This window comes from Lemur catta, chromosome 1, assembly GCF_020740605.2.
Source record: "Lemur catta isolate mLemCat1 chromosome 1, mLemCat1.pri, whole genome shotgun sequence".
Classification (NCBI taxonomy): Eukaryota; Metazoa; Chordata; class Mammalia; order Primates; family Lemuridae; genus Lemur; species Lemur catta.
In genome coordinates, this window is record NC_059128.1 from 219858191 (window position 1) to 219877947 (window position 19757).

At 50.9% G+C, this 19757-nt stretch overlaps 1 protein-coding gene across 7 annotated transcripts in view; it reads left to right on the top strand.

Annotated features, from left to right (window-relative positions):
* Nucleotides 1-4158: 4158 nt before the first annotated feature.
* Nucleotides 4159-19757, top strand: part of TNK2 (tyrosine kinase non receptor 2) — a 39491-nt gene continuing 23892 nt past the window's right edge. For 2 of the 7 annotated variants that reach the window (XM_045540048.1, XM_045540051.1), the window contains exon 1: nucleotides 4160-4526. Coding sequence is in view for 1 of the 7 variants with exons in the window: in XM_045540057.1 (XP_045396013.1) it covers nucleotides 16997-17050 (54 nt within the window). In the remaining 6 variants the exon portion in view is untranslated. Of the gene's footprint in view, nucleotides 4527-4644; nucleotides 4814-16981; nucleotides 17051-19757 lie in introns of those variants that run through there. The other 5 variants (XM_045540050.1, XM_045540054.1, XM_045540052.1 and 2 more) reach the window with 5 other exon arrangements.

Here is a 19757-nt window from a genome sequence, read left to right on the forward strand (position 1 = left end):
CTAAGGCTTTGCTACTCAAAGTATGGTCCATGGACCAGCACCTGAAAGTTTGATAGAAATGCTGAATCTCAGCATCCCCCTTCCAACTTGCTGAATGAATCCGAATCTGCATTTAGCAAGATCTCTATCTCATTGAGCTACACACTGAGGTTTGAGAAGCCCTGAGCTAGTCAGTAGACTGTTGTCCTTCACCCATGTTTATTATCCTGGCCTGAACGCCAGCTTGAGTGACTTTCTGAAGCTGTAGCAGTGGCTTTCAGAATTTTTTGACTATGACTTACAGAAATAGATTTTACATCAAGACATAGAGCACCCATGTGTATATGTAATGAAATAAGAATGTCACAAAAACAATACCTTTACTACCTGTGATGCACTCGCATTCATTCAGCAGATATTTTTGGCACTTACTTCATGGTAGGCATTGTTCTAGTTGCCTGTGCCTAGAACAAAAACCTCTGTTGTTGTGGAGTTTATATTTTCTGTGTGTGTGGCGGGGGGAAGGATCAGAAAGTTAAAAATAAACCCTGAATATAAAGGGCATGCTAGAAGATTAATATAATAAAATTTCTTGGAAAAATTACATGGGCTTCTGGGGTGCCGGTTATGTTCTATGTCTTGATCTCAGTGTTGGGTATATTCTTGTAAAAATGCAAGTTTTCACACTTCTTTGGATGTCTGTTGTACTCCAATAAAAAGTCCAAAAAATTACATTCTTGTATTTTCTATTCTATTATTATACTCTTTCATTGACAAAAAAGATCAAAATCCACTAGATTCAGTTCACCTCCTAGTAATAGGTTGAAACAGTAGTTTAAAAAAACTTTGTTCTCTTTTAAAAAGCAAACCAGAATGAAAAAAATCTTCAGCCCAGTTGCTCAGCAGCACCTACCACTCTTGGCTGAGCACGTGCTTGCATCTGTGAGCCAGGCTGTCACCCAGCAGTGGCCTTCCTTGCCCTCTTGCTTGCCCCACAGTTCAACCATCTCATGGTGGAGATTCTTAAGGGCACCACCAAAGGCCTCCCTCCAGCAGCTTGGTCCACCTCCGCTTAGAACTAGACCTGACAAGCCCTCCTCCTTGCCTCCACTCTGCTGTGGGCAGCTCTCCTAAAGTTCCAGATCTGGGGAGAGACTGGCTCAGGCATGTTAGAGGGTTGGGGTTATGCCTGCAGCCACCTTCTGAATCTCCTGAGCCTTATGCTTGCTTCTAGTCTGGGGTTCATTTCCTCCATTATGCTGTCAGCTGCCTGGAGGCAGAAGAGTTTCCCTTGATGTCTCTCTGGCCACAAGTAGCAGAGTCACAGAATGATGTGAAGATGTAGACAGCCTCGGAGACATCTCGCAGCTTGGCCCCAGTGCTCAACGCCATGGTAGGAACAGTCCAGGAGTTGGTGAAGATCGGGGAAGGATGAAGGAAGGAAGCAGGAGACTTCCCTTTCTCCCTCAAGCCTAAAGCTCCAGACAACCTGGACTGGAGATGTATAAGGGGCATGCATCTGGCTCTCCAGGGAAACTTGAGATATGGGAGGCTGGGGGGCTGGGTTCCCTAAGAGAAGCACCTAGCAGGACCAACTAGGATGGAGGTGCTTTGACTCCTAGCTTTGTTTGATTTGCAACTTGGTTTACTGGTAGAGAAGTTTGTTCTAAAGCAGTTGTTTGCATCTATTGACCAATAAAATTTAGTTAGTCCTGATGCTTCTAGAAGCAAGGCTCCTGGATTTGGCATTGCTTTATTGTGCCTTAGTGGTTCAGAGCACAGACTTTGGCATCAGGAAATTGGGTCTGAATCCTGGCTGCACTGCTACCAGCTGTATGACCTTGAACAAGTCACTTAACCACATAGAGCCTCAGTTCTATCATCTGTAAAATGGGGATGATAATAGGTACCTCATTAGGTTATTGTGGGGTTGGGTGAGAATAAATGCAAAGTACAGGGCCTTGCCCATAGTAAGGCTCTGTGAACCTTAGCAATTGTCATTACTGAAGTAGTGTGAGGGAGTTTGGGGAGAGAACCCCCCTCAGGTTCCTTCCCTCAAATCTGTCCTCCTGACTTTCTTTCCTGAGGCCAGGCAATAAGGGGGAAGACCCTGGCTGAGGCACGGTGCATTCACCTCTGTGGTTCCATGGGGAAGGGCTGCTGTAACTTGCTGTTACCAAATGATTTAGTAGAAAGTTGCCCTGCCCACCTCGCAGGGCAAGGCACCACAATCCAAATCCCCCCAGACTAGGCCCTGTGTAGTTTCGGGAGCCCACGTCCTTTCTCATTGCCCTATTGCCTCTGGCCATGGCCCTTGGGCCCAATGCTGGACAATGTGAGTGCAGAAAGAGGCATCCGTTATACAGTTCTCTGATGTCTGATTCCTCATTCTGTCCTGAGCTGCTTTATTTTTATACCCATTTTATAGATGAGGTAGAGACAGTAACAAGGGCGGAATGTCTTGAGCCTTCAGGTTCTAAGCCCGGCTGCCCAGGGCTGCCTCCATCTGGGCTAGGATCTAGGTCTGCAGGCTGCATTGTCGCTGGGAATCGGAGCTCTGCGCTGTTTACTTGCGGGGGGCGGGGGTTAGGGGGCAGTGCGGGGAGGAGAGGGCCTAAGAGGGGGCAGTTCAGGAAGGAGGAATGCCCCCTTGGCCCGAGACTGTTTTTGCCCCAGTCCCCGTCAGGAAATATCAATGGCCTGAGACAAATTCTCCCTCATTGAGGAGCGCCCCCTTGGCCCCAGGGAAAGAGCCGGTATGGTCCAGGTTTCTAGGCCACAGAGATTAGGACTAAAGTCCCACCCTCACTGGACGTGACCTTGGAAACTTCCCAATCTAGCCTCCTCATTTTAGAGCCGAAGCAAACTGAGATCCGGAGGAAGTGACTTTTTACACTTTCACACAGTAAATCGGCAGCAGCTGAACTGCTAGAGACTCTCATTCCAGTGCTCCTCCATTGGGCCCCGTTGATTCGGTGGGAACTCCCCTTCTGCTTCACCTCTCCTTCCTTTGGCACCACAAGAACGTGCAAGTCAGGCCCGGGGAGTTGAGGGGGGAAAAGAGGATGGGCCAGGGAGGCCGAGGGGAGGAGGAAAGGGGAGGAGTAATGGGACCGGGCCCTTTAAGAGGGCGGGCCGATCCTCCGGGCCCCGCCCCCGCGGGGCGGCGCAGGCGCAGGCGGGCTCCGGGAACTCAGGCGGGAGGGCGGGCGCTCGCTGGCTGGCTGCCGGCGCGCGGGGCCGCAGCACCTGCGGGGGCCGGCGCGGGGCGCGGGGCGCGGCGCCCGGCGGGCGGACGTCGACGCCTAGAGGCGAGGGCGAGGAGGCGGGCCCGGGACTAGGGGGCGGCCGCGGAGCCGGAGGGGACGGGACCCGGCAGCCCGCCCCCCTCGGGGGACCGGGCGGAGGGAGCCGGGCGGGGGCCGTGTAAGCGGGCGCCGAGGGCAGCACCATCTGGAGGGGCGGGACCGCGCGGCCTCTGGGGGGCAGGCGAGTGCGCTGGGCTGTGCAGGCGGGGGGCCCCCGGCGGGGAGCTCAGGAGGAGCGCGGCGGGCTCAGCCCCGCGCTGCCGGAGCAGCAGCCGCAGCGCGTCGGGGTTCTCAGCTGGGGCCCGCAGCAGCTCCGCGGGCTGAAGCTCGGCGTGGAGGAGCAGGGCGGGGTGGGTCCCGCGGTGCAGGAAGAGGGCGGGGTGGGCCTTGGGGTGCAGGAGCGGGGCGGCCGTGGCCACGAGCCCAGCCTGGGGGTGGTGTGGGGGCCGCCGGACGGCGCGGACTGGGGGCGCCCGCGGACGTGGGCTGGCTCCGCGGGCTGGCCCGTGGCGCAGGAGGAGGGCTTGGGGCCCCGCAAGCAGTATCAGGAGAAGGGGGGAGGCAGCCCCGCAGTGCAGGAGCGGGGCGAGGCCCGCGCCGGGGTGCAGGAGCGGGGGGAGGGGAGCCCACGCAGGCTGCTGCAGCAGCCGGAGCAGCAGCCCGAGTTCGGGGAAGGCTACGGCGAGCGCGGGGAGGGGCTCGAAAGTTCTGGCGAACAGGGGGAGCGGAATTGGGAGAGCTGCGGGCACCTTGGACGGGAGGCGGTGGTCCTGGGAGCGGCCCCGGCGCGCCGAGACAGACTCGAAGTGGTGGGGAGGGCCCGGCCTGTGGGGCCCCGGGGGCCTGAAGGGGAGGGGCGCCTAGGGGTGCAAGAAGCAAATTGGCTGCCTGGGGTGCAGGAGGGACAGGTGGTGCAGGCTGTCCAGGAAACATACCTGAACGGGAAGGGGTCCCAGGAAGGAGAGGGACCCCCTGAGGGGTACAGGACTCGGAGGCGCAGGCGGAGGAGAAGGTGGTAACTTGTAGGCCACCTGCCCGGCACCTGCATCTTTCTAGTGCCAAGGGGAGCGCAGGATGTAGGGGTTTAGGGAGTGGGGAGCAGAAGAACGCCGTGAACCTGAGAGCTTCAGAAGCCACTGCCTGAGGACAGGCAGTGGCCCGCACTATCCTCTTCTGCTACCTCAGCCTGAGCATCATCGAAGCTGTGTCTGCCGGGAGGCAGCGAAAGTTGACAGGCAGGTAAGAAATCCCAATTCCGTTCTCAGCTGGAGTTGGTGTGTTTGTTAGCAAGGGGCTGCAGTTACTTCGGGAGAAGGTGGTCTCAAACTGTCAGTTTTTCAATCTGGGGAGGGAGGAAGCAGTGCAGTTTTCAATCAAAAGGCAGGACTCCTCCCTCCAGTACTATATATGGCAACGGGAGGGATGGGGCATATTCTTAGAGTCTAGACTGGAGGTGAGACTGTCTGGGTGACTGCCAGGTCTGGCAGAGAGGGAAGAGAGGATAGCCCCAGGGCTGAAGTTGCAGGGTAAGTCACCCTTCCACCTGCCTACGGGTGGTGGTAGGGGTGCCTTGGTGCCATAGCTGGGGTGGTGCAGTCAGCACAGGTTGCCTCAAGTCCTCAAAACACATTCCAAAGAAGGGAAGAGGGCACTGTTGTGTTAACAGAACCTTATCTCTAACCCTGTTGGCCGTGTGAGCTAAGATGAGAGTGTAGCAGCCAGTGGCTTGGGCACGAGCCTGACTTGCTCCTGCCACACCGTCTTGTCACAGCTCATTTACTGAGGGCCCAGAGCCAAGGATGATTAGTGGGCAGAAGGGCAGAGAGCAGCTGGTAAGGCTTCAGCCCAAGGTGTGGCTCTGAGTCAGATGGCCCCCAGACTCCTCTCCTGAACCAGACTGGGTGGAGATAGTGCTCTCTGTGGGGGCAGAGGGAGTGGTGGCAGTGGCTGCTGGAGGAGCCGGTTGGCCTGCTCCTTGTGCAAACCCAAACCTGTCTGTTAGCTTCATCCCATGCCTGTCACACTGCCACCTGAGTACTCATGCACCGGAAGTTCAGCTGCTGTTTCCACGGTGCCTGGCTCTTCTGGAATGGCCAGAGTGGTTCTGGCTCTCTGGCTAAAATGGAGAGAATTATCTGTTTTAAACGCATACACACAAGCATACGTCTTCACCCACTCCTTTAGGTCAGCTTTTTTGAATTTGTGGTAGATGAGAGAGGGAGAAAGGCCTTGGCATCAGACAGATTGGTTTTGACCTGGTGTTATATACCTTGTGCTGGCTGTGTCACCTCCTTGGGCACAGTAAATTGTCTCTGGGTTTCAGTTTCCTTTTCTGTACATCGGGCTTTGGCTTTCTCTACACTGTCCTGAGTGCAGAGGGCTCAGACCCTTCTTTGCCAGCCTGGTGCCCACCTTCCAGAAGCCCTGGCTAGCAGGTATTGAGGAGAAGGGGGTCAGTGCTCCCAGACCTTTTCCTCTGGCCCCTAAGCCTGAGATGATCCCCCTGCCATGTGCTTATTCTGGAAGGTAAAGTGGGTTTTTGTTTTTATTTTTAATAACATGTTTATTGAGGTATAATGACATATGGTAAACTGAGCATATTTAAAACATACAATTTAATAAGTTTAAACATGTGCATATACCCATGAAATCACCACCATAATCAAGATAGTGAACATATTCCTTATTCCCAAATCCCCAAAAGTTTTTTGTGCCCTTTTGGAATCCCTCCATCCCACCCCTCTTCTGCCATCCTCCTTCCCCCGGTAACAGACTGGTCCATTTTCTGCCACTATACTTGAGTTTGCAGCATTTTATGTAAATGTTATCAAATAGCATGTGCTCTTTTTTTTTTTTTTTTTGGTCTGGCTTCTTTCATTCAGCGTAATTAACTTGAAATTCATCAATGTTGTTACGTGTATTAATAGTTTATTCTTTTTTATTGCTAATAGTTCATGTATATGCCACCGTCTGTTTATCCATTACCTGTTAATGGGTTGTTTTCAGTTTTGGGCTGTTACACATAAAGCTGCTGTGAACTTTTGTGTTAGTCTTTGTGTGGACATATGCTTTTATTTCTCTTGGCTAAATCTCTAGGACTGGAATGACTGGATCAGAAGCTAGGTGTACATTTAACTTGTAAGAAACTACCAGAATATTTTCCCAAGTGGTTGTACAATTTTATATACCCGTATGAAAGTTCTAGTTTGTTGACATCTTTGTCAACTTTTGGTATGGTCAGTCTCTTTAATTTTAGACATTCTGATATATCTGTAGTGATATGGCAATGTGATTTTAATTCATATTTCCCTAATAACTAATCCTGTTGAGTATCTTTTCATGTGTTCATTTGCCATATGTAGATCTTTGGTGAGGTGTCTGTTCAGATTTTTTACCCTTTTTTAATTGTGTGGGGTTTTTTTCATGTTGAGTTTTGAAGAGTTCTTATATATCATGGATATAAGCCTTTTATCAAACATACAATTTGCAAATATTTTCTTCCAGACTGTGGCTTGCATTTTAATTTTCTTAACAGTGTCTTTTTGAAGAGAAGTTTTAAGTTTTAGTGAATGCCAGTTTACCAATTTGTTATTTTATAGATTGTGCTTTTGGCGTCCTAAGAAATATTTGCCTAAGCCAAAGTCACAATGGTTTTCTCCTATGTTTTCTTGCAGAAGTTTTATAGTTTTGGGTTTTACATTTAGGTTTGTGATTCATCTTGGGTTAATTTTTGTATATGGTGCAAGGTATGAATCGAAGTTCTGCTTTTTGCTTGTGGAGATCTATTGTTCCAGCATCATTTGTTGAAAAGATGCGTCTCTCTGCTGAATTGCCTTTTAATCTTTGTAAAAAATCAATTGTGTGTGTGTGTGTGTCTATTTCTGGACTCTCTTTTGTTCCATTGATGTATTTGTCTATCTTTATCCCAGTATCACACTGTCTTGATTACTGTGAGTTTATGGTATATCTTGAAATCAGGGTAAGATCTCAAACTTTGTTTTTCCTTTTCAAAATTGTTATAACTATTCTAGGTTCTTCGCACTTCCATATGCATTTTAGAATTAGTTTGTCAACTTCTACAAAAAAGTATGTTGGGATTTTTAGTGGGATTGCAATCAATTTGGGGAGAATTGATATCTTAGTAGTATTGAACCTTTTGGCTCATGAACAACATATATCTCTGTACTTATTTAGATTTTGTTTAATATTGTTCAGCAGTGTTTTCTGGTTTTCAGTGTACAGGTCTTTTCTATCTTTTGTCAGTCATATCCTTAAATATTATGTATTTTTTGAGGCTATTGTAAGTGATATTGGGGTTTTTTTATGGTATTGGTTTTTTATTTTTATTTTTATTATTTATTTATTTATTTATTTATTTATTTGAGACAGAGTCTCACTCTGTTCCCCAGGCTAGAGTGCCGTGACATCAGCCTAGCTCACAGCAACCTCAAACTCCAGGACTCAGGTGATTCTTCTGCCTCAGCCTCCCGAGTAGCTGGGACTACAGGCATGCACCACCATGCCCGGCTAATTTTTTTGTATATATTTTAGTTGTTTGGCTAATTTCTTTCTATTTTTAGTAGAGACGGGGTCTCGCTCTTGCTCAGGCTGGTCTCGAACTCCTGAGCTCAAACAATCCACCCGCCTCGGCCTCCCAGAGTGCTAGGATTACAGGCATGAGCCACCACGCCCGGCCGGTTTTTTATTTTAAAAAACTGTTTTAATTGTGGTTAAATACACATACCATAAAATTTGCCATTTTAACCATACAGTTCAGTGATATTAAATACATTCATAATGTTGTGCAACCGTCACCACTCTCCATCCCCAGAACCTTTTTTGTCTTGTGAAACTGAAACTCTGTACCCATTAAATGGTAACTTCCCTTTCCTTCCCCCAACCCCTAATAACCATGATTCTTCTTCCTGTCTGTATAAATTTGACTACTCTAGCTGCCTCATAGGAGTAGAATTATACAGTATTTCTCCTTTTGTGACTGGCTTATTTCACTTAGCATAATGTATTCAAGGTTCATTCATAATTGTAGCATATATCAGAATTTTCTTTTTTTTTGAGACAAGGTTTCACTCTGTCACCTGGGCTAGAATGCAGTGGCATCATCATAGCTCCCTGCAACCTCAAACTCCAGGGGCTCAAGTGATCCTCCTGCCTCAGCCTCCTGAGTAGCTGGGACTATAGGCACACACCACCACACCCGCTAATTTTTAAATTTTTTGTAGAGACAGGGTCTGGCTGGTTTCAAACTTCTGGGCTCAAGCGATCCTTCCGCCTTGGATTCCCAAAATGCTGATTATAGGCATAAGCCATTGCTCCAGGCTAGAATTTTCTTCTTTTTTTAAGTCTGAATAATAGTTTATAGTATGAATATACCACCTTCATGGACACTGGGGTTGCTTTCACCTTTTGGCTGTTGCCAATAATGCTGTTATAAGATGGTATTGTTTTTTACATTTCAATTTCCAATTGTTTGTTACTAGTACATACAAGTACTATTGATTTTTGTATATCAGTATTGAATCCTGCAACCTTGCTAAACTTACTTATTAGCTATAGTAGCTTTTTTGTAGCTTCCATTGGATTTTCTACATTGAGCATCATATCATCTACTAATAAAAAACGTTTTACTTCTGTCTGGTCCTTATGTTATTTCTTTTTCTTACCTGATTGCACTGGCTAGATCATCTGGTATAATGTTGAATAAAAGAATAGATACATTGTTTCTGATCTTTAGGAGAAAGCATTCAGTCTTTCACCATTAAGCGTGATGTTAGCTATAAGTTTTTCATATGTGATCTTTATCAGGTTGTGAAAGCTCCCCTTTTATTGCTACTTTGCTGAGAGTTTTAATAAGGAATGAATCTTGGATTTTGTGAAGTGCTTTTTTATGTCTATCAAAGTGATCATTGGATTTTCTCTTTCAGTTTGTTAACATGGTGAATTACATTGATTTTCAAATGTTTAAACAACCTCACATTCCTGGGACAAGCCTCATTTGGTTATGATGTCTTATTTTTATTTTTTGTCTATGTTGTTGGATTCTATTTGCTGAGTAATTTTTTTTTTTTTTTTTTTGGAGATAGAGTCTCGCTCTTTTGCCCTGGCTAGAGTGCCATGACGTCAGCCTACCTCACAGCAACCTCAAACTCCTGGGCTTAAGCAATCTTTCTGCCTCAGCCTCTTGAGTCACTGGGACTACAGGCATGAGCCACCATGCCCAGCTAATTTTTTCTATATATTTTCATTTGTCCAGCTAATTTCTTTCTATTTTTTAGTAGAGATGGGGGGTCTCACTGTTGCTTAGGCTGATCTCGAACTCCTGACCTCAAGTGATCCTCCTGCCTCGGCCTCCCAGAGTGCTAGGATTACAGATGTGAGCCACCACGCCCGGCCATTGCTGAGGAATTTGTTAAGAATTTTTGCATCTATGTTTATGAGGATAGTTTTCTTTTCTTGTAATATCTACAGGATTCATAATACAGTTAGACCTCTATGTGTGGGTTCACCCAACCATGGATTGAAAAAAACAAAAAAACAGTAAGAAACACCAACACTTTCCAGGCTCCCGGGTAATTTCAGTGCACAGCAGGGTAAAGAACCACCACTCCAGAGCTTAGAGAAGACCCTTGCTTCTCAGATTGTGGTATATCAGCATCACTTGGAAGCTTGTTAGAAAGGCAGACTTGGCCAGGCATGATGGCTCATGCCTGTTATCCTAGCATTTTGGGAGGCTGAGGTGTGAGGATTGCTTGAGGACTGGAGTTTGAGACCACCCTAGACAACATAGTGAGACTGCATCTCTACAAAAAATTGAAAAAAATTAGCCAGGTGTGGTGGCACGTGCTTGTAGTCCCAACTAGTCTGGAGGCTGAGGCAAGAGAATTTCTTGAGCCCAGAAGTTTGAGGCTGTAGTGAGCTATGATCGAGCCACTGCACTCTAGCCTGGGCGACAGAGTGAGATCCTGTCTTGAAAAGCAACAACAACAAAAAGAAATGCAGACTTTTAGGCCCCACTCCTTGTCTATGAGATCAGAATCTGCATCTTAACAAGATCCCCAGGTGATCTGTGTGTACATTAACATTTGAGAAGCAGTGATCTGTACCTGATTTATCCATGCAACAAATATTTAGCAACACCTGCTGTGGGCCACACTATTCTGGGTGGAGTAGGGGTGGGTCTATTGAATTTTTTGTGTCTGCTGCCTTGTTTGTAATTTTGTTGTACCCCTAATTTTTAAAAATCTTGTTTTTATTTTGTAACTACAACACTTTATCTCTCTGAGGAAATTAATGAGAGTTTTCTGCCTGAAATTTTCTTCTGCAGGGTGTTTCCACTTGGTTGCTTTTTTCTATGTGTTTTGCTCTCTTTCTCCCATGTTAGAAGCTTTCCTTGGGTGTCTGGTAATTTTTTTGTTGTCTGCTCTTGATTAAGGGAGGGAGATTACAGCACTGGGTGGCCTTGTTGACTGAGCTTTGTATGGTAACTAGGATGGGCCATTTGTTGGGAACCCCCAATGTTGGTGTCTTTACATCTTTCTTGGCCTGATCACAGTCCCCAAAGAAGACTTACCTCTTATATCCTTCCAGGAGGTGGAGGCTGGTCTCCACATTCTGGGAGCAGGTAGAGAAGGGAACTGGGATCTTGACATCTATTGTGTGTGCTTTCCTTGTTTGGGATGTGGCACCCTTTGTTCTCAACCAAACCTGTTGTGCCCCTGTACAGAGACCTTCTGTTTATCCTCTCTAGAGAAATCCCTGTCTTCTGCAGGCAGGTGGCGGGGCTGGTGGCTTTGTGATTTTGTGTTGGCGAGGGAGTCTAACAGTCTTACTTGTTTCTTAAATATCTTTTTTTTTTTTTTTTTTGGAGACAGAGTCTGGCTGTGTTGCCCGGGCTAGAGTGCCGTGGCATCAGCCTAGCTCACAGCAACCTCAAACTCCTGGGCTCAAGCAATCCTCCTGCCTCAGCCTCCCGAGTAGCTGGGACTATAGGCATGCGCCACCATGCCCGGCTAATTTTTTCTGTATATATTTTTAGCTGTCCATATAATTTCTTTCTAATTTTAGTAGAGATGGGGTTTCACTGTTGCTCAGGCTGGTCTTATACTCCTGAGCTCCAACAATCCGCCCACCTCGGCCTCCCAGAGTGCTGTTTCTTAAATATCTTTTAACTAATCCTCTGTATTTTAACATTTTTAGCATTTCCCTTCTGACAAATCACCTCTTCTTCCAGAGGTTTCTGGGCTGCTAGTTCCTAGGCCATTTAAGGGTTTTGTGAAGTCAGCCAGTCCTCTCACCTTGGGATTTGTGATTTTCTTGGGTCTGCTCTCAATTGTTGCTGGTCCCTTCTCTGGGCCGCTGACCTTCACCAGTCCCTGACTTTGGCAGGGCTGCGCCTCCATGGCCAGAAGAGAATCACTATCACCCTGAACATTTGCTCTCTCCCAGCTCCTGGAGATCCGTTGTACCTATGGGAGCTTCTTAATGCCTTGGACCAGGCAAGCCCCTTCCCTTTTCAGGGTCTCAGTTTCTTCATTGATCAAGTGGGCAGGCAGGATATAGTGGAATTTAAGGTATATATCTTGAAGCTCCTGGCATTTCTCTCACTCCCAGACTCTCCTGGGCCCTCCGTCCTGTCCTAGATTATACGTTTCTGGCTCCTGGGGTTTTGGTGTAGATGTGATCTCAAGGAAATGAGCAGTGCATCTTGCAGAGTAAATGTTCTACAAATCACAGCTCTGGCGTCTTCTCACCACTGTTCCTTTCCCCACCCCACCTCCAGGGCCCAACAATGGGCCCCTTCAGCTCTGGGCTCTTGCTGAGGGGTGGGGGCAGGGCGAGGGCAGGATGACCAGCAGGATGGCCTCTGCCCAGCCCTGGGAGAGCTCCAGGAGTGGCTAGCTGCTGGGAGCTAGCTGGACTGCATCCTTCCTCCCACCCACCATCCTCCTTTACCAGGAGGATGCTGGGCCTTGGTGCTGTGACAGTGGCTGTGCTGGACAGTCGGCGAGAGGCAGCTCTCTGCAGTACTCAGCATCCCAGGCCTGGCACCCAGGCATGCGTGGTGTGCATGGGAATAAGACCCAGACAGCCGCAGGAATTTATCTTCTGTCACACGCTGCTGGCGTTCGTGTGCGGGGGAGGGATGCTCCAGGAGCGCATTAGGGCTCTCAGTGTCCTGTCTCTGGATGTCAGAGTTGGCACGCTGGTCTTGAGCTGGTGGAGCAAGAAACAGCTTCACAGTGGTTTCAAGGCCAGCTTGATACAGGTGGGGAGTTCAGTGTGGGCTGTGTTGTTTGGTCAGATCCTTTTCCTTCTTTCGAAAAGTTACACCTCGTCTGCTGGAGTTGAAGGAAATGAGGCATAGGAGGGTCCCTGTCTGGTGTGTCTGTCACTGCCTTCCCACGCTTTCCTGTGTCCCTCCTCTTGGTGAGCTGGGATGCCTGACAAACCCAGGCCCCTTCCCGTCAACTTTCATGGCATCCTACCCCAGCCCTCCCTCCACAGTCTGGTGGAAGACACCTTTGTGAAGGAAGGTTGATTCAAAGCTCTCCCCCTGCTTGAGGGACTGGCTGAATTGTCCCTGGGTCTGAAATGCCTTTATGGGAGCTAAGTAGCTTAGTGGGTCTGGGACAGGAGTGGCTGTAATGAGATTGACAGCCCCTGCCCGTGAAGGTGCTGGCTTCTCTGGATTAGAAATAATGGGGAGGGGCTAAGCTAGGGAGAGGGGAGGGCAGCCAGGCTTGCTCCTGGCATCCACTGGGAAAGTAAGGTGGCAGCAGCTTATGAGAAAGGAGGCAGGCCACCTTTCTCCAGTGTTTGTCACAAAGGCTGAATGCCTTTTCGAAAAACTCTCGACCAGGTCTCTTGCCACGTTCTGCCTTCAAGATAACAAACGTAGACAGAGGTTACCTTACAATGTACAAACCACAATAGAGGTGTGTACAAGGGGCTTCCTCAATACAATTATGTACTAATACAGGGGTTTATAGGAGTAGTGATCCTTTAAGGACAAGAGCATGATGGATAATTTAAGACGTTAACTGCCATGTGAGTTGTATTTAACTCACACTAGTTTTGAGCCCAGGGCCTCGTAAAGCCTGTGTAACTCACGTCTCTTCACCTTGGGAACTGTGAGAACTATTTTTCAAGTTGCATGTAACTCATGTACAGAAAACAATAAAAAATAACAATTTTTTCATTAAATTAGAAAGGATCATTTTGTTTTCAAAGTTTTTATTCTATTTTCATAATAAAACACCATGGCCCCAAGGAAAAAAATTTTTTTTCTAGTATGACGGTCAGTGTGTTAAATTTTTTTATTCTTTTGGCTCTTTTCCATATGAATTATTATGTGTTTATACTACTTTTGTTTTCAAGCATTTCTTCAACAAAACAACATGAGAGTATGGCAGAAATAACCATTTGGGGGTGGGAAGTGGGAATTTACAGAAGAGATGGCATTTGATTTGGGTCTTGAGGTGTATGGGAGTTCATCATGTAGACAAAGAGAAGGAGTGTCACAGACAAAGAATAGCTCAGAGACATTAAAATTAAAGAGCAGGTATGTCTAGGGAATGGTAAGCATTTAAAAGAGATGGAGGTAGAGAAATAGGCAAGGATTGGATCCTACACGGCCTTTGCGCTAACGGGGGATTTGACTCGCTGAGGAGTTACCAAAGGATGCAAGCAGAGGCGGGACATCAGGTTTGTGTTCAGGTGACAATCATAATAATGGGCAGCCATCTGCCAGGTGCTGTGCCAGGTGTGCTAGTCATTTTTCTCATTGACTCTTCATAGTAGCTCTATGAATGAGATTCTGCTTATCCCCACTCTACAGATGAGGAAATTGAGGCTTAGAGGTTAAGTGATTCGCCCCAAAGTTGCTCAACTAGAAAGTGATGAGCCAAGATTTCAGCCCAGGTCTGTCTGACTCCTGATCTTGGTGGTGTTGATGGGAGGAATACTGAGGAGGTTGAAGCAACATGATTTCGTGGTGTGTCTGGTGGAGGAGGTAGAGGAAGGGTGTACAGGGGGCATATGGTCTCTAACGCAGGTGGCTGGTGTCAGCTTGTGATGTTCTCAGTCAGGAGACAGGAGCATGGATTAGTAGAGTTTAAGGAGGGGATGATGAGCTCAGTGTGGACATGCAGTTTGTGGTACCTGTGCAGCCTCCTGGTGGAGCTGCCCTGTAAATATCTGGAAATGTGGGTCGAGAGGCACAGGATCTCAGGAATGGAGACAGCACATGGTGGTAACATGAGCCCTGGGAGGAGAGGAGGTGACCCCCAGGGAGTAGAGCATCCTTTGAGAAGAGAACAGGCATGGGTTCAAAAGTCTTAGGAAATACCAACAGTTAAGAAGAAGGGTGAAGAGGCTTTAGGGCTGGCCTTGGCCTGTGGGCCCAGTACCACCAGCAAAACACAGCCTCAGCTTAGGACCTCAGCTGCCAGGCTCCCCGGGGAGGGAGTGGGCCCTGAGTGTTCTGGAGCTGGAGAGGGTGTGGACAGCCATGGTGTGTGTCTGAATCACTCCCTTCTCTTTCCTGGCACCCGGCCAGCCTCCTCCCCAGACCAGTGTGATGTCAGACCCAGCTGACCTGAAGGTATGGGATTGCCTGGTGTACTTCCCTCTGGGATGAGGTTCTGAGGGGAACCAAGCTGGCTTTGGGCCGAAAGCGTGGGCCCTGCGCACAGAGGGGTGAGTTCAGACTGATGGGACTTGGTGGGGCTGACATGTGGAGGCAAGATATTCCCCTGGCAGGGAGAGGAGCTGTAAGCCCCCATCCTCCCCACGGTGTTGTTTTTCCTCTAGCCCTTGGAGAAGAGGGAGGTGGAGATGGGAGGAGGGCCACCTTGGAGGTAGGGTTGGCATATATTCCCAAGAATACGGTAGATTGTTTTGGAAAAATCCTCTTGGCCGGAAATTACATGTCATGTCTGCTCCTCAGCATGGATTTGTCACTTCACTGATGCTGTTGGAGAGGCTGGGGAGAAAGGAGTGGACAGCATTGGTGGGCTGGTCCCCAGCCTCTCCTGGCTGCCTTTAGCTACGTGCTGTGAAGAGAAAGAAGCGCAAGTGAAGACCAGAGAGGTGTACATGTGGGGGTTTCTCCAAATCCTAGAGGTAGCTTGGATCCTGTGGATGCCTTACAGCAGGCTAGGAGACAGGCGAATTATGGAGGGGTGAGGCAGGGAGAAAGCAGGAAGGAGGAATGGTTTGGATCAGACCCTGCATTCAACCAGGGCAAGACAGGATGGGCCTGGCAGTTTCAGCCTTGCTTTCTACAGCATCCCCTGAGTTTGGGTTTTTGCAGCTACTCCCAAGACTAATTTCTGTCTCAGCTGCAGAAAACTGCTGAGGAGTTTCTGCCTAGAATAGACCAGGTGTCCTGGACCCCCTGCCTGGCAGAGTCAGCCCCCTACCCCAGCTTCAAGGTGAGGAAGGGGCTGTGTGAGGAGAGTGGGCCTTATGGGCACCCACTCAGTGCCCTCCTGGGGTCTCCTTCCTTAGCCTGGAAGCTGAGTGGGAGGGGTGTCACGTCTCGGCATCTGTCCTTTCTCTGCCCAACCTAGGAAGGGGTGAAGGTGCCCTAAGCTCAGCCCTAAACACCTGGTACTAAGGAGTCAGTGGATGCTTCAGATGCCATGAGAATGAGAGGGTACCTGTGCGGTGCCTTGGGGCCCTGAGGGCTGGAGGAAGAGGAGGAGTCTCTGCAGCAGGACTAACCGGGCTGGCAGTGGCCTCACCCCAGTGCTGAGCGAGGCACCCCTGTGTAGGCACATGTTGCAGCGGCTTCTCCAGCAGGAGTCTGGGCGCTAGAGTCACTTCTCTGAAGTCAGAGAGGCCAGTCCCAGTACCCTGGCCTGCCCAGCGCTCCCAGCCGCAGGGCTGTGCTGTCTCGGGGAAGGGGAGGAGATGTCACAGTAGCGGGGCTCGTGGAGCTGCAGGGCGGGGCTGCCTGGCTGCTGGTCTCCCTCGAGCGCGTGCGAGTGCGAATGCGGGGAGGTGTGGCGTCCACGGCGAGGTGAGGAGCGCGTGGCGGAGCTGCGGGCGGGGGTGCGGGGCGCAGATGGCCGCCTTGCGCTCTTGGAGCAGGGTGGAAGCTGGGGCAGGTAGAAGAGTAGCGCCCAGCTACGTCTAAAAGGAGGAGTCTTAAGTCGAGTCAGGATGAGGCTTTTCTTCTTGTGGGCTTCTTAGATGGATCCCCTCATGGAATATGGGGGGGTCCTGGAGGCGGGCTGAGGGCAGAGTGGGGTTGTGGCTCCGTGGTCAGGGAAGGTGCAGCCCCTGCCCCTGCTCTGTCTCTATGGGGTCAGCCCCGGCTGGCACTGCCCTCCCCTCCGCTCCTGAGAGAAGGGGTGGGAGCAGCGCTGTGGCGCGGGGAGACGGGGAGATCGGAGTGGAGGCTGGGGGTGGGGTTGGGGGAGGGGATGGCCGCAGGCCCAGAGGACGAGAGGCCGTGACCCCCCGGCTGCCAGTTGGTGGCGGATGTGAGGCTGTGAGGTGCAGGGTCACCTGGCCTCTAGGCCAGCGGCGCTAGGGCGCATAGTGGCCCTGCTCTCCGGAGACGCTGAGGCCCGTCCCCTCAGGACGCAGGGCGGTGACGCTGCCGGTGCCGCTGGAGGGGCGGGGGCTGCGGCCGCGGCGCTGCTTCCCTCCTTGGCCGAACCGCCACCGGCAGTTTGGGCCCCATGGGGGAGAGATCTGCTTACCAGCGCCTCGCTGGGGGTGAGGAGGGACAGCAGGTAATGAGGGGAGGCTAGGGCACAGCCAGGTACCTGGGACTCAGACCCCATCACCTGCCGGTGCGCTGAGGGCCCGGCCCTCTGCAGCAGCCTGTCAGGAGTGCGTGTGTCTGTGCTTCAGGAACCGCCCGGGCGCAGAGCCCTGGTTAGGAGGCTGGGTAAACAGCGGGGTGCGTATGATGGTGTGGTGGGGCCAGGGGTTTCGGCGGTGGTGAATTAGTGATGCTGGCATTTGCCTCCGTGTGCACTGGTCCCCTGGGACCCAAATACACTGCCCTTTGGGCATTCTGTAATGTTCCTTGGGAGCCCAGGAAACACTGCTAGGATTTGGGTTTAGTCTTTTATGGCAAGTGAGTCTCTGCCCTGGGCATTCGCATTTACTGGGCTTTCAAGTATGCATATCAAGCCAAATGTCCATTTGCTTTGGAAAATGTGGTCCTCATATAGATGGGGCAGCTTCCGTTCCTTTTGGAGCGCAAGCACTTTCTCTCCTGGCCGGCAGAGGGCAGTAGCTGACAGGAGAAAGGGGGACACAGGCCCGGAGAGTTGGGGCAGAAAGGTCGGGGCTGTTTTTCTCCGGCTGCAGCATAAAGGGGTCCATTCTGACCCTCAACATATTTCACTTCTCACAGCCTCCCATGCTGGATTGCTGGGCAAGCTGCTAGGGTTTATTCTTACTGAACATGTAAGGAAGGAGGGTTCCTTCATGTCTCTGAACATGGGGTTCTGGTGGCTTTGGGTCACATCTTTCTGGGATGGCTAGTTTTTAATCTGGCTCTTCTGATCCAGCGCCCTGTCTTGCAATAGGAGTAACCCTGCTTAAATTGCCCCCGACCTCAGGTCCACCTGGGTCTCCTTCCAGGTGGTGCTTGGTGGGTGCCAGGGTAGGCTTTAGGCTTCTCTGGTTTGAGGGCATGGTCTGCCAGGATTTGGGGAAAAGTCAGCTCCAACATAACTTTGACCTGACCTTGTCTTGTCCATTAGCTCTGACCTCAGCCCTCAGACTGGTTGTTCACGGGGAAGCTGCACCTGCCTGTCTGCACAAGCTTTGGGCAGGAGATGATGGGGATTGGGAAGAGGGATTGATGCCAGGGGTGTCCCCGTACCTTTTGGGGTCAGACCAGGAAATGTCTGTCCCTTCAGGCATCCCCAGGGAGACCAAGCACTGGGAGAGGGCCTGGAAAGAGAGCCTCGGATGCTGATTCCCCAAAACTCTCTCGCCCCAGCTGCCTACCCTCTAGCCAGCTGGGGCTCCCTGAGCTGGTGGCCAGCTGGACAGGGACAAGAGAGCAGTGTGCAAGAAACAGGGGCTCCCTAGGCACGGCCTGGTGGGGGGAGCTGGGGGAGCCAGAGAGGACTTCCTGCAGCTGTCAGGTGTGTCTGGGGGCTGCAGTGAGGGGGGTGTAAGAGCAGCTGGTGCTCTTTGAGTAGGGGCAGAGGGATCATTTGTCAGTTCTAGGAACATGGGGGGCCCACGGGGGCTTGGTGGAGAGTCTCCAGTCCCCTTAAGTGGAGTCTGTTGTCTGTGTGTGGGGGTGCTATGCAAGAGACATCCTACAGCCTGGGGCCCTACAGCTTTGGGGTGGGGGCATCCCAGCAGGGGTCTTGGGGCATATTTGTTTTAAAGGGGTTTTGGACTTTGGCCAGCTGGTCTGGGTAGCCAGGGTGCTGTGGGCAGCAGACAAGGCAACCGCAGGGTAGGGGGTGGAGATCCTCACCCCCACCCCACCCTTGCTCTTGGCTGGACTGCCCCACTCTGGCAGGCTGCCGGCCTCCTATTTCCGTCGGGCACCAGGGTAACAGGGCCACATTAGGGTCTGAGCCAGGAGATGCCCAGCCAAGGCTGGGACTGGGGGGATGGGGAAGGGTCTCTGAAAGGTCTGCCTGCAGGGTCCAGGAAAGATTCTTTGGGATCCCAGCCCCCAAGTCAGGTTGTGTTCTAGTCCCCACATCCCCAGACAAGCCTGTATGGGGGCCTGTAGTCTCTCTTTGTACATGCTGTTTGATTCACATAGCCCCCACCCTAAAATCCCAGGAGTTGTCTGCAACTGTGAGAGCTGGGGTAGAAGCCAGAGACAGGGGGCCTTGTGTATGGGGAGGCAGGGGGGCCAGCGCGGGTGGCTGGGAGGAAGAGTCCCCCCCATTCCTGCTGCCCTCTTGGCAGTGATTCAGAAAGGTCCTTTTTCAGCCAGTGTCAGAGCTGCTCAGCTGGGGAGGGAGGGAGGGAGGGAGACAGGAGGGAGGGAGGGCGGGCAAATGGGTGGGGAAGCCAGGGAGCAGGGCTGGAGCTGTGACCACTGCACTGGAGAGAAGACACAGAAACAGGACAGAGGGCCCAGGCTGCAGCCAGCAGGAGAAGAGCTAATCTGCTCCCTGCCAGACTGGCCAGCTGTGGAAGCCCGGCTGGGCTTGCAGCAGAGCAGAGGGGCCCACCCTGTTCTTCTGCTCCATTTCCCACCCCCAGTGTGGGATTTTGGGGTCTCCTGGGACAGACCCCTGGCCAACTTCCCTTCTGGGCGTGAAACTCAGAAGCTGAGGCCCCTGCTCACCCACTTCCCGGGCCAAAGCCCCAGTGGCCTGCTCAGCAGGGTCCAGCTCCGTGGAGATGCCAGCGGCACGTCGGTTCCCTGGCCTAGAGCTCTCCTTTCCTCTCCTGGCCAGACTGCGGCGGCGTCTGTACACAGTGAGTGGGGGGCTGGGGGCAGGG